Here is a 13,408-nt window from a genome sequence, read left to right as displayed (position 1 = left end):
CTAAATGACATAGAACTAATTTTTAAATATTGCCCTTGTATCTAGCAACTTTGCTGAATTCACCTATCAATTCTAATTTTTTTTTCTGCAGATTCTTTTGAATTCCTATAAATACAATCATATTTTAAGTGTGATGATTTTTTTCTTTTCTACTTCTTATGTAATTTTTCTTATCTTACTATATTGGCTAGAACCTTTGTCACAATGTTGAATGAAGTGACTGATAGAATCTTTTTTTTTTTTTTAAAGTAGGCTCCATGCCCCCTGGGGCTTCCAGTCCTGACCTTGAGATCAAGAGTCACAGGCTCAACTGACTGAGCCAGCCAGGAGCCCCTGATAGAATCTTTGTCTTGTTCCCAAACTCAATTTCGCCATTAAGAATGTGGTTTGCTGTTGGCTTTATATATTGGTCCTTTATCAGATTTTTCTTTTTATCAGAAGTTTCTTTCTATTCTGAGTTTCCTAGGAGTTTTTTAATGAATGAGAGATCAAATTTTATCAAATGTTTTTCTTCACTGCTTAAGATGATCATATTATTCTCTTCTCTTATTATGCAATTCATGTTAATTACACAGATCAATTTTCTGATGCTAAATCAACTTTGCAATTCCTGAAATGAACCCAACTGAGTCATGATATTGTTGCCTTTTTATATAACTGGTGGATTTTTGCTTCTTCATTCATGAGGGAGAATAACTTGTAAATTTCTTCCTCATAATATTCTTGTCAGGTTGTACTAAGCTCATTAAAATATACTGGGATGTATTTTTTTCTGTTCTCTAGAAGATGTGTTACTAATGATATTATTTATTTCTTAAAAGGTTGTAAGTTACCAATGAAGCCACCTGGGCCTAGAGTAATCTTTGTGGGAAAATTTCAAGTTATGTATTGTTTTTAAACAGATATAGCCCTATTCAATGTTCATGTTCCTATTCTGCATCAGTAAGTAGTATATATTCTTTGTTTTTCTAACTGTCCATTCCATCTGTCCCATTTTCAAATTTATTTGCAGAAAATTGCTCATAAAATACTCTTATGGAGGAAAAACTTGTCTGCAGGATTTGGAGTAATGCCTCCTTTTACATTTCTGGCATTATTTATACCTTCTCTCTTTTTTCCTTGGTCAGTCTTGCCAGGGTTTATCAATATTACTCTTATTCTTTTCAAAGATCCAACTTTGTGGTTCTTTTAATCCTCTCTACTGTACTTCTTCCCTTATATGATTAATTTCACTCTCTATATATGGCTTCCCTCTATTTTCTTTAGACTTATTTGGTAGTTCTTTCTTCTGACTTATTGAGAAATGTGGGTTTTTTTTTTTTCTTTTCCAATTTTGCTTTTATAAAGCAGTGATCCTTGACCTTAGCTGCGTGTCACAGTCACCTGCAGAGCTTTCAAATGCTTGAGTTCCATCTGCAGAGATTCTGATGTGACTGGTCCGGGATGTGGCGTGGGCATCAAAAGCTTTCTACTGTGCTGCTACAGTTAAGAACCACAGATTTAAAGCCATACCCTCTAAGTACAACTTCAACTGTATCCAGTAAGTTTTTAATTCTTCTTGCTCATTCAAACTGGTTTAAAAGTTCTGCAGTGATATTATGCAAATTTTTTAAATGGGCAAATCCAATACATGGTTTTAGAAGTCAGGTAAATAGTTACTTTGCGGACAGAAGGGTGTCGTGACTGGTGAAACACAGGGGAGCTTCTAAAGTGCATGTTCAATGTGTGATTAACTCATTGAGCCAGACACATTTTATAAGTGTCTCTGTAATTTTATAGTAAACTTTAATATAATTTTTTAAAGAGAGAAACAGATCTCATACAAGGAGTAGGAAGTATAAAGGCAGTAACTGCCTTCTCAATATTAATACTAGAAGCTAGAAGGAATAGCATAATGCCTTCTCAATTCTAATGGAAAATGATTTCCAGCCTAGAATTCTGTATGCAACTTTTTGATCAAATGGGAGGGTAAAAATCAAAACATTTTCAGACAGAGGTTGCAAAAAAGTTACCTCCCCTGCCCTTTTTCTCAAAAAGCTCCTGGAGAATGTGCCCCACTTAAAAAGAGGAAATAAACAGGGAGATGAAGACAAGAGATCTTATATTTAATATCTTATATTTCAATATTAGAGGAAGGCAAGAGAAATTCCCAAGATAACAATCCTGCCGCAGGCCTCAAAAACTAGTGCACCTGGGAGCGGCGGGCTGGAGGGTTCTAGACACAGACATCTCCAAGAGAAACTAAAACTAGGAGAAAGTGCTTGCTCGTGTTTGACCACAGACAGATTTTTTTCAATTCTGTCAGAGTACAGGGAAAAATCAGGGGTAGCCTCTTAGAAAACCAAACAATTAAAAAAACCAAAATTAGAGTAAGAGTGATTGCTCCAACCAAACAATGGGGAAGTACAATCACAGTTCAACTTGCTGTGAATGAGGGTTTTACAGTTATAACAACATAAACAGGGAGCACTGAGTTAGGCAAGCACCGTGATGTAATTACATGACATGAGGGGGAAGGAAGGGGATTTCTGTTTGCACTGGTGGTGTGTGGGGAGTTGTGGGTGAGGTTACGTGAGATAAATATATCTACAAGTGGGATATCCGAAGAGAAACTGAACTGAAAAATCAAGAAACAGTGCAAGCACAGAGACGTGAAAAATAGCTACAATAATTCAAACTCGGGGGAAGTGAAGGATGGGAAGGTGCAGGGCGGGATGCTGCTACTTTCTCTTATGAGCACTGGAGCGCGTGTCTTTTTCAATTATGTGTCTTTAGTATTTTCATAAAAATAAAATTAAGTTTGAAAAAAGTATAAAAATAGAAGAATCCCAAGAGCCCAACAAGTCACTTCAAGCTTTCAAACTCTGGATAATCACCGGGACCATCCCTGATTAAGAGGAAGTGTATCTGTAGTACATATCAGTAATCATTATTAATTAAGTATTGTTTCAACCCCGAATTCTCCCCATATGAAGAACCAAATTAGCTACATTTTAGTAGAGAGTACATGAAAAACAGCCCCCCAAGGCCAGAACGTACACAGCAAATGTTTTCATTTATCAGGTTAGGATGGATTTACACAATTGCGACTGACTCATAACTTTTCAGAAAGGTCTAGGAAGTTAGTTTGATCTCTTGTGCCAACACAGGATTACTCGATTATCTTCTAGGAGTTGATAATTAATGGGATTAAGTATCTGAATCGAAAGAGAAGATAAGGTTTGTAGAAGTGAAATTACCTGAAGAAAGTCACGAAGAACTGTACCAGGTCCATAAAATTGCTGTGCTGGGAGAAGGCGATCTGTGAGGGAGAAACAGGTAGTGTGAGGAGGGAGGCTACACAGGAGCGCTGGCAAACTTGGCCTTTTAGTTCAAGAGACACATTGTGAAATGTTCAAGGAGATATTAATGAAATTGTTTTTCTTAAGGGAAAGTGGCTCATCCTTTTAGTTTCTTTTTTGGCTTAACCGCCAACCCAAATGTAATATTCTGAGGCTTCCATGCAAATTCCTAGAGTGCCTACCCCTCTGTTCTTGATATCAGATTTAAGTTCTTTTAGTGTGACCCTTAAGACTTCTCAGATTCCCACCGTGAAAACCCCAATGCCAGGCAAGCCAGTTGGCTTGCTACCTCCTTGGGCCTTGCCCTGGACAAAATGCTCTCCCTGTCTGCTTCAAGTTGGAGTTCCGGGACCTACCTGGAGGTGGGGAGCCTCATCTGTGCCTTTCATCCCTTTGATACTTACGTGCTCAGTGAATACTCACTTCAGGATATTGTCTTTTTTTTTTTTAAACCACATCTCAAAATTTAATACACTGAATATCATCTGACAGTCAATATAACACCAGTTGGAATCTAAATAATTTTATCATATGGTTAATAGTTTTTATACTAAGAATATAAAATAATCCCTTATGTAGCTCATTTAAGATACCACTGAGTGAAACAGGCATTATTTTGTATGTTACCAAGAAAAAATGCTGCCCATTACACTATGGCAAAATACTTTAAAAACCACTGACTGTAAGATGCATCATGATTTCAGAGATATCAGAACATGAAAAAAAATGAACATGTCAGGATTTACTACTAAGTATGATATCTGTGTCCTTTTTATTATAATCTACAATACTCATAGTACTAGCCAGATGTTATGGCATATTCCCTGCTTTTTTAAAGGGAACATAGCCCTCCTTGGAGGGACATCAGTACCATAAGTAAAGCAATTATTGAATAAGGTGATAATTGCTCCAGTACAGACAGTAAGTATGACAAAAATCAGAGAAGTAAATGATTAGCAGCTTCTTTTTCCAATCTCACCCAACTCCTTATCTTTATCAGACAGCGGCTCCCATCCTACCATAATGCAAGAAAATGCTAGACCCAGGCCCCAGCACTGGGACAATTCAATGCTTCGTGTTCTTTTTATGGCCAGACTCAAAACAGGCAGCAAGAGGTTTCCAGTGTTTGCCTTTTTTGATGGCCTTATTTTCTTTTTGACATTCCATAAATAAAGTCCCAATGCTACCTATTCAGGCCACAGGACATTATGGGGTATAGAATTTGCAGTCTCTCTGTCTCTCTAGCAACCATTTATAATCAGAAATACAAAGATACATAGACTTTATGCCATACATAAGGAGAAATCCACATTCTTTCCTCTTCCTTAATTTTCTACAGTACTAGTCACAAATAAGAAGACCCCTTGAGAAGACGGCCACCATCCTTGCATAGAGCTTTTTGGTACTGGAGAAGGACAATTACTTAAGCAAGGTTATTCAATCTTGAGGCATGAAGATTCTAGGTTACAACACATAAAGAGCGAGAAGGAAACAGGTTCTAGTCCATCCAATTCTGTTTATAGATTTTAATCTTTGAAATTGTCAGTGTGTCCTCAGTGTTTAGACTTTAACAGATCCTGAGATGCTTTTCCTCAGTGTCAGGTGCCAGGACGTATGGATGCTAACAGTGCCCTCTGAGGACTCCCAGGGGTCTGTGCACCCTGTGCCACGTAACACTCTGCAGGGCTGGGATCACTACCACGAGCCTGACTTCTTGCTGACGCAGGGCCACACCACGTTCACGTCTAATTCAAAACCACAACGAACCAATATAAACTGGCTGCAGGGTGGCTGCTACCCAAGATTCACATTACTCCAAAAGGGGATCTCTTTTGTTAAATGTTATTCATCCAAGTCTCCACAGTTACAAGGTTTTGTAGGAAAGCAAAAGGCCTAATAGAAAAATGTTTATGAAAAGACTGACCACTTAGAAACATCTAGTCTTGTTCAACACGCCACCCACCACGTCAGTTGGTTAATCTTTAACAGGCTGGTGAGTTTACTGTCCAAACTGAGAACTTTTTTTTTTTTTTTTTAAGATTTGGTTTATTCATTTGACAGAGAGAGAGAGAGAGAGAGCGCGCGCGCACAAGCAAGGGGAGCGGCAGGCAGAGTAGGGAGTCTGACGTGGGAAGCGGGTGCTATCCTAGGACCCTGGGATCATGACCCGAGTCCAAGTCTACGTTTAACCGACTGAGCCACTCAGGTATCCCCAAACTGAGTTTCTGACAGAGAAGAGGAACGCTATTAAAAAATACACTGGGACAAGCAGCACGAATTGGGCTGTCCCTCCTCAGCCCATCACACATGCAAACCAACCGCAAAAGCAATCTTATGAATGATGAGATTTTACTGAAAGTACTGTTGGAGAACTGATCCCACAAAACCACAGGCAAATGGAGACCTGGCAGAATTATCAGCTGAAGAGGATTGAAGGTAAAGACGTCTGTCCTTCAAGATACTCCAAAGAGGATTAAGGGAGGGCCTTGGGAAAACCGATGAGGCCCTTGACTCTTGACTACCAAAGCACACTGGGCGATGCCATCGCAAGTGAAGGACTCCATCCATTCATGCGGGCCAGGCTCTGAGCACTGTCTGCACAACTGAAGCCACACCTCTACTTACCTTGCTTCATAGCCCTTCCATGTCCATTTATTTCTGGTCTTTCTCTTTCATTAGAAAATAAGATCCATGAGGACTGGGACCTTGCTTCTGACTACTGTGTCTCCAGTGCCTAAAGCAGTGACTGGCATGGAAGAGGTGTTTATTAAACATGTGTTGAATAAAGGAGTAGGGTAATGGGAAAAATGATGACCCCACCTCCACCCTCCCCCAAAACTTAGTGAGACCTGAGTTTTCTTTCTTTTTTTATTATTTATTTATTTATTTTTTATTTTTTTAAAAAAGATTTTAGTATTTATTTGACAGAGATCAGAAGTAGGCAGAGAGGCAGGCAGAGAGAGAGGGAGAAGCAGGCTCCCTGCTGAGCAGAGAGCCCGATGCGGGGCTCAATCCCGGGACCCTGAGATCATGACCCGAGCCGAAGGCAGAGGCCTTAACCCACTGAGCCACCCAGGTGCCCCTCTTTTTTTATTTTTTAAAGATTTTAGTTATTTCTTTGACAGGCAGAGATCACAAGTAGGCAGAGAGGTGGGTAGAGAGAGAGAGGAAGGGAAGCAGGCTCCCTGCCGAGCAGAGAGCCCGACTCGACTCGGGGCTCCATCCCAGGACCCCAGGATCACGACCTGAGCCGAAGGCAGAGGCTTTAACCCACTGAGCCACCCAGGCGCCCCCGAGTTTTCTTTCTTCTAAGAATCAGCTCATGGTTGCAACCATTAACTTAAATTTTGTTAACTGTAAAATTAAAATAAACATTTTTTGTGCTTTTGAATTTTCATTTTTCAAGACAATAAATTTCAATCAGCCCTTTCTTTCATGATTTATTATAAAACAAACATTGAAACAGACATTGAACTGTCTGTGGCTTTTCTGACACTGAAGATAATAGGGACTTCTTATAATAAGATATACTTATTGCCAATTAGAAAATGTCATTACAATTTATAAATAAAACTCACAGTGTCATTCTTCTCCCTTTCCAGACAGCAAGTATCACTCCCCACACTCCAGCAAGCCTAGAATTTATGTCCCCTTACATTTCTACAACCTGCTGCTGCCTTACTTTCAGCAATAAGTTTGATTAAAGTGTGCTTGCCTGGAAATAGGGAAAGGGAGGGGAAAGATACATTGTTTTTTGTTCTAGTAAGGCTTTGACAGGCTACTTGACTTTATGCCATTGAATAACTTCAATGTTAAAAAAGCTGAATTTAAATAGATATGGGTCGAATTCAGTTGCTTTTATATTTAACTTGACTAGTCCCCATTTTTTTTTTTTGCAGTGTAGTTAGCTCTACAGAGTATGTGCACAATTTCACTGCACTGAGAAATAGACTCTGTAAGATACACGTGGCCGTGATCATGCCTCATTTACAGTATTGAGCCCACCAGGCCCATTATATTCTATTTACTTCTATTATGAAAGAATACAATACATATATCATTACAGAATAATCTAAAAGCGGGGATGAAAAAGAGGAAGGAAAACAAAAATGAACCCTAGGAAGCTTCTGAGAAATACTTATTAACATTTTACTATTTCACTGAAATCCTTCTCAGATTTTTTTCAGAAATGTGATCATACAGATTTATATCTTCTTCTATTTTTTTATTCAGAAAAAAATCATGAATATATTTTTATGTCAAGATATACTTATGCCACAAACAACTCAATCTAACTTTGAATATTTAATTTACTCTGGACTTTTTTTCTTCTCCTATTATAATCATTGTTGCATTAAACATACCTTGAGCCATAAATAAATAAATAAATAAAGCGTGCTTGCCCAGAGACCCTCTGGGTGTGCTAAATAAACCTGAGAAACTCAACTCAGAAGCCCAGCCAGCCCCAGGACTGAGGACAGGATATGGTGGGGCTGCGTTTCCCAAGCACTAATTCTGCGCTTCAGCCGAACAAGTGTTTTCAGGTTGCTCTACTACTGCACTTGGTACTTCCATCACCAGAGCGCCCTGCCCACCCATCTGCAGCCAGGGCTTCCCCTGCCTCTTGCTGCCCAGCCCAAACACTGCCTTCCTCATTCAGTTGCTGGGAATTGGCTCTCTCTTCTCTATACTCCCAGTTCCTGAGCCACTTCCCTTTCAGGGCATGGGACAGTCATATTCCACCTTATATTATGGCTGTGTATGCAGAGATGTCCTGGAAAAAAAAGACTTCTATGCTCTTCTGTCTGCAAAGGTATCAATTTCTGACTTTCTAATTGTTGTAGGAGAAAGAATGGAAAGGCAATTCCCTACCTCCCACAGAGGCAGATACACCTACCTCCAGAGAGCAAATAACACCATCGTATTCCAAGATCTAGGCCATGTTTCTCAAACTCTGGAGAGCTTACAAGAAAGTGCAAATCCTGGGTTCTATTCCTGCTCCTAAAGCTTTAAACCCCCCAGGTGATTCTGATGCCAGTGTCATTTTTACTTGGAAGGTTTGGCTCCCAAAGAAATTAACCTGGATCTTCCAGGATGGTGTCATGGGAATGGGGGGAGACCAGGGTAGAGAAAGAGAGGGTAGTGCTCTGAAACAAACAGAGAGGCATGGCCCAAACCTTGAGACCAGGAAATGGAGGGAATGGAGAAGATATTCTAGAGTTTTGAAAGGGCCAAGGAATATGGGAGGACTGCATGGTAGGTGGGGAGACTCTCCGGCCTCACTGATTATTCTGTGTCCAAATGACCAAGCCCATCACACATGAGAATGGGGACAGCTGCCTTCAAACAAACCTCATGGCCATAAACCAGGGTACCTGGAGCAGCAATCAAGTGAATGAACGCCAGAGGCCTTCCCTAGATCTCTGGGCTCAGGTAAGCCCTGAGGTTTCTACAGTTCCTGAGAAAAGGGGACGGGGCTTTCTGGGAATGAATTTCTTATCAACTATGGTAGGGAGGGTGCTCTTTTAAAAAAAAGAAATTAACACATTTCTTATATTCAACTATCACAGAACAAATTCTTTTTCTAACATCTGTATTTCTAATATTGTATTTCTAACATTTCTAACATTTGTGCAATCCACAAAATAGGTATTTGGAAACCAGTGAGCAAATGGATGAATGATACTGAACTGATAGGGCAAGACCACTGTTTAATACAGAAGGTTTGAAATGAGAGAGGGAAGGACCTCTAGTTTGCCTTTATCTTTTCCACCAAGAATGATCTTCACTATTATGATGGCTGGCTCCCCTGAGAAGTAAAGATGGCCTGCTTGTGGCAGCACCTGTTAGGCTCTGAGAAAACCCAAGGTCTGAGTGTACCTGACAGACACCTTGCGGGCTGCTCCTGAGGCCAACGGCTTCACCAGGGCTCGACTCCGCCCGGTGTGGGAGCCTGTCCAGACCAGGGCCCCTCCGCTCTTTGACTCTCCCTGAGAGATAAGGCTCTGCAGACGCAGAAGATCTCACTTCAGGACCCGAAGCCTTGGCTGCCTCTGGGCTTCTGGCTTCACCATGCCAACCTTGCCCCATAGCTCTGGGCTGCAAGGATGGAAGCCAGGAGAGAAATGATTCCTCCCCTAAGAACTCAGGCCTGTCTACAAAGAGCTTTCCACTCAGGCCTCAGCTGTGTCAAAGATGAAAGACTCTGTGACCACCTTAACCTGGGTCTACTGCCACTGCCTCCTTGAGTTTTGCTGTGACCCCCCAAAACTTTCTTGTATGAAATCTTGCCATTTGCAACCACACGGACAGATCCTAGAAGGTATAATGCTAAGTGAAATAAGTCAGTCAGAGAAAGAAAAATACCATATGATTTCTCTCATATGTGGAAATTAAGAAACAAAAGAAAGAAAAAAAGGAGACAAACCAAAAAACAGATTCTTGGGGGAGGGGGACTGACCTAACAAGGTGAGGCTTTATTTTTATTTATTTATTTATTTATTTATTTATTGAAGATTTTATTTATTTATGACAGAGAGAGATAGAGAGAGGGAACACAAACACAGGGGAGCTGGAAAGAGAGAAGCAGGCTCCCTGCTGAGCAGGGAGCCCAATATGGGGCTCATTCCCAGCACTCTGGGATCATGACCTGAGCCAAAGGCAGACACTTAACCAACTGAGTCACCCAGGTGCCCCCCAAAAACCAGATTCTTAACTACAGAGTACTGATGGTTACCAGAGGGGAGAGGGATGGGGGGACAGAGGAAAGAGGTCACAGGGATTAGGAAGTGTACTTGTGATGAGCACAAGGTGATATCTGGAATTGTACACCTGAAACTAATATTAAGACTGCATGTTAACTATATTGGAATTTTTTTTAAAAAAGAATAAAGAATAAAAGAACACTAAAACAAACAAAAACCAAACCCAAACCAAAATAATATTCTTTAAAACAAAACAAAAACAAACCGAAGTTCTATGTGGAACTCTCTATTGAGACCACAGGCCCTAGACTGGATCCCAATGCCCATCACCCAGCCGCACACACTACCCACCTAATGCTGGTTTGTGCTGGCATAGAAACTGTATACACAGGCTCTGGTCAGAGCCTCAAGGCTAGTTAATTCCACTCGTTCCTGACACCAAGCTAACACTCACCATCTGTGCACGCCCAACCTCCCACCTCAATACTGCTCTGTGTTTGCTTCCCCACAGGTCCTTGCAGCCATTCCTTTCACCACTCTCCAGAATTCCTATTCCATCTTACCATGATCATTAATAATTTAAAAATCATTAAGAACTGCATACACTTGGTTGGACTATCTACAAAGACCATAGCTAATCATGCAAAGCAATGGTTCCTGCTCTCTATTTAATCCTCTCCTTAAGGTTTCTCTCTTTGGCCTCCGCCTTTTTTTTAGGTTTCTTTTTTGTTCTTTTAGGGTTACCTTTTTATCACTAGTAAGTTTTATTTTATTTGCTATTTCTTGACTTAACCATGTTAGGCATCACTTACTGACTTCCTGCTATAACGGAAGGTGACTGAGGCCACCATCCCCACCTGCCCTTCCAGTCAAGTTACATCATTGTTTTTAGTGCCTCTGTTGGTTTCTGTGGCATTATTCTGAGGGTGATGGTGTTGGAAGGATGCCAGCAGAGACAGGCAATGGCTAGAACACCGTTGGATGCAGGGAAGGGATGTACCTGTTACCCACAGGCAGCTGCAGGAGCAGGAGACAATGTGGTGAGGCCCCCTGCAAGGCACACAGCCCATGGGGAGGAGCCCTCAGGCCTCTGATGCACCCCTGCTTGCTCCCTTTGCCATTTCACAGGGGAAGGTGTGTTAGACAGGGTTTTGTCCCTGACTCTTGACTGTCCTAGAGACTGCCCAACAGCAGTCAATGACTGGTAAAACCCTAGTAAAATGCTGTGCACTTCCTGCAAAGTGAAACAGAAGGCCAGTTCCAGATACATCGCAGCTGGCCTACGATGGTCCCAGCCAGTCTAGGCCACAGGCCTAGCTGAGGCTACCTTCAGGGGGTTAAATAATAAAGTGGGGCTTTATTATTTTTTTCTATTACCTGTATTATCTTTTTTCAATTTTTTTATTACAGAAAACTTAAAACTTTTTTAAAAGTAGGGAGAATAGTATCATGAACCCAATGTGCTCATCACCCACGTGTAATAATTACCAGCTCAAGGCCAGTCTTGTTTCATCCATATGCTTCCCCACTTTCCCCACAACCATATTATTTTGAAGCAAATCCCAGGTTTCCTATCATTTCATTCTTAAATATTTCAATCTATGCAGTACCTCTTAACTACCTCTTTGTAAAATTAGGATGCTTGTGTCCTCATCCCTTTCTTTTCTTCTACCTCTCAACTCTTCTGACACCGTGCTAGAACAATTCAATCCTCTAATACCAGACTATGCCAAGTGGGATGACACATTCCTGCCCCTGGTAGGCAGTCATTCTGTCAAGATCAGAAAAAGCTGTCAGCACCTTTAGAAAAGATGCAAAAGTTGCAAAAAACAGAACAAAGTTCTGATACCAACCCCAAAGCTCCCATACCTACAACTACTCATCCATCTAGTGCTCATTTGTGATGTGTCTACTGCTGATCAGCTCTATGCTGTGACACTGAGGACACAGAAATATAAGACACTGTTCTTGCCCTTAAGGAAATCTTTGTCAGGTGAAATACCAGATGAGTCTACAGCTGTGGAGGCACAGATGAGGAAAGCAAGTTGCTACGGAATGTGCCTGAGGGTCACTTGATGGACCCCTCTCCTGGGTTTCTAAACAAGAATTCTACCTGGACTCCCCAACTCAGGTCCAGCTCCTTCCAATCCATTCTCCCAACTGCTGCCAGAAGGATCTTTTGAAAACACTGATCTTCGTCGCTTCTTGGCTTAAAACATTTCAACAACTCCCAGTGGTTTTCAGGCTATAGTTCCAAGCCCTCGGCCGAAACCTCCAGTCTCTTCCCAACAGCCTTCACCTAGGTCTCCAGCATCTTGCTCACAGCGCTGCCACTTCACCTCTGTGAAACTCCCAGTAGTTCTTGAAGGTGATTGCATATGCCGGTTCCCCACCCCTAAAACCCCTACTCCCCAACCTCACACTCCTGAGACTCAGCTCTGCTACTGCCCATCCTCACTCAGACTCAGGCAGCATGGGACATTCCCCTCTCTGCCCAGGACTCCCAGGAGCAGGGGGGCACAGCCTGCCACCCAGCATCAGACAGCCCCTCCTGTCCATTCAAGGCTGCTGCTCAGGGCCACAGAGTTTGCTGCGTGAGGAGATGTTAAAGGAAGCCTCCCGGCTATGGAGATCACGGGGGAGAGATCTGCTAGAGATGGAGATTTACCTGTCCCAGCCATAGATGTTATTCACAGATGGCGTGGATGAGACTGTCCAGGGAGAGAGGATCCAGAGGAAATTCAAGGGAGCAGTGGTACTGAAGAATTAAGAAGAAATAGCCAAAGCCATGGGTGAAAAGTGGAAGAGAAGAGGCTTTCAAGAAGGAATAATAAACAATGATCCTAAATGAAAACCACAAGGTAGTACAAGAACCTCAAATGCCACTCTAAAACAAAGAAAGATTTATACTTTGAGTAGTTCAGTTCTGAATGTATTTCATAGCATTATGATTCTTTAAAACTCTGATGGCACAGATCTCTAACACCAGGTGTAAACATACATCATCATCATCATTACACAATACATACAAACATTAAAAGTGTACCTGACATTGTTCATAATAGCCAAAGAGTGAAAACAACCCAAATATCCATCACCAGATGAATGAATAAACAAAATGTGGCATATCCAGACAATAAAATATCACTCAATCCCTAAGAGGAGTTAAGAATGCAAACATACTAAATATGGATGAATCTTGAAAACATTATGCTAAGTGAAAGAAGCCAGTCACAAAGGACCATATGTTATGTAATGCAATTAATATGAAATGCCAGAATAAGCAAATCTATAGCGATAGAAAGTAGGCTGGTGGTTGCCAGGGTCTAGGGGGAGGAAGGAACGGGCAGTGACTGCTAGTGA

The 13,408-nt window shown here is 41.4% G+C and overlaps 1 protein-coding gene across 5 annotated transcripts in view; it reads right to left on the bottom strand.

Moving 5' to 3' along the window:
• Window positions 1-13,408, bottom strand: part of ATRN (attractin) — a 157,121-nt gene that overhangs the window by 30,100 nt on the left and 113,613 nt on the right. For all 5 annotated transcript variants that reach the window (XM_080813911.1, XM_080813912.1, XM_080813915.1 and 2 more), the window contains exon 25: window positions 3,240-3,301. In XM_080813911.1, the coding sequence (XP_080670037.1) occupies window positions 3,240-3,301 (62 nt within the window). The remainder of the gene's footprint in view (window positions 1-3,239; window positions 3,302-13,408) is intronic.

This window comes from Martes martes (assembly GCF_963455335.1).
Source record: "Martes martes genome assembly, chromosome: 9".
Classification (NCBI taxonomy): domain Eukaryota; kingdom Metazoa; phylum Chordata; class Mammalia; order Carnivora; family Mustelidae; genus Martes; species Martes martes.
This window is presented reverse-complemented; position numbering and strand designations above follow the sequence as displayed.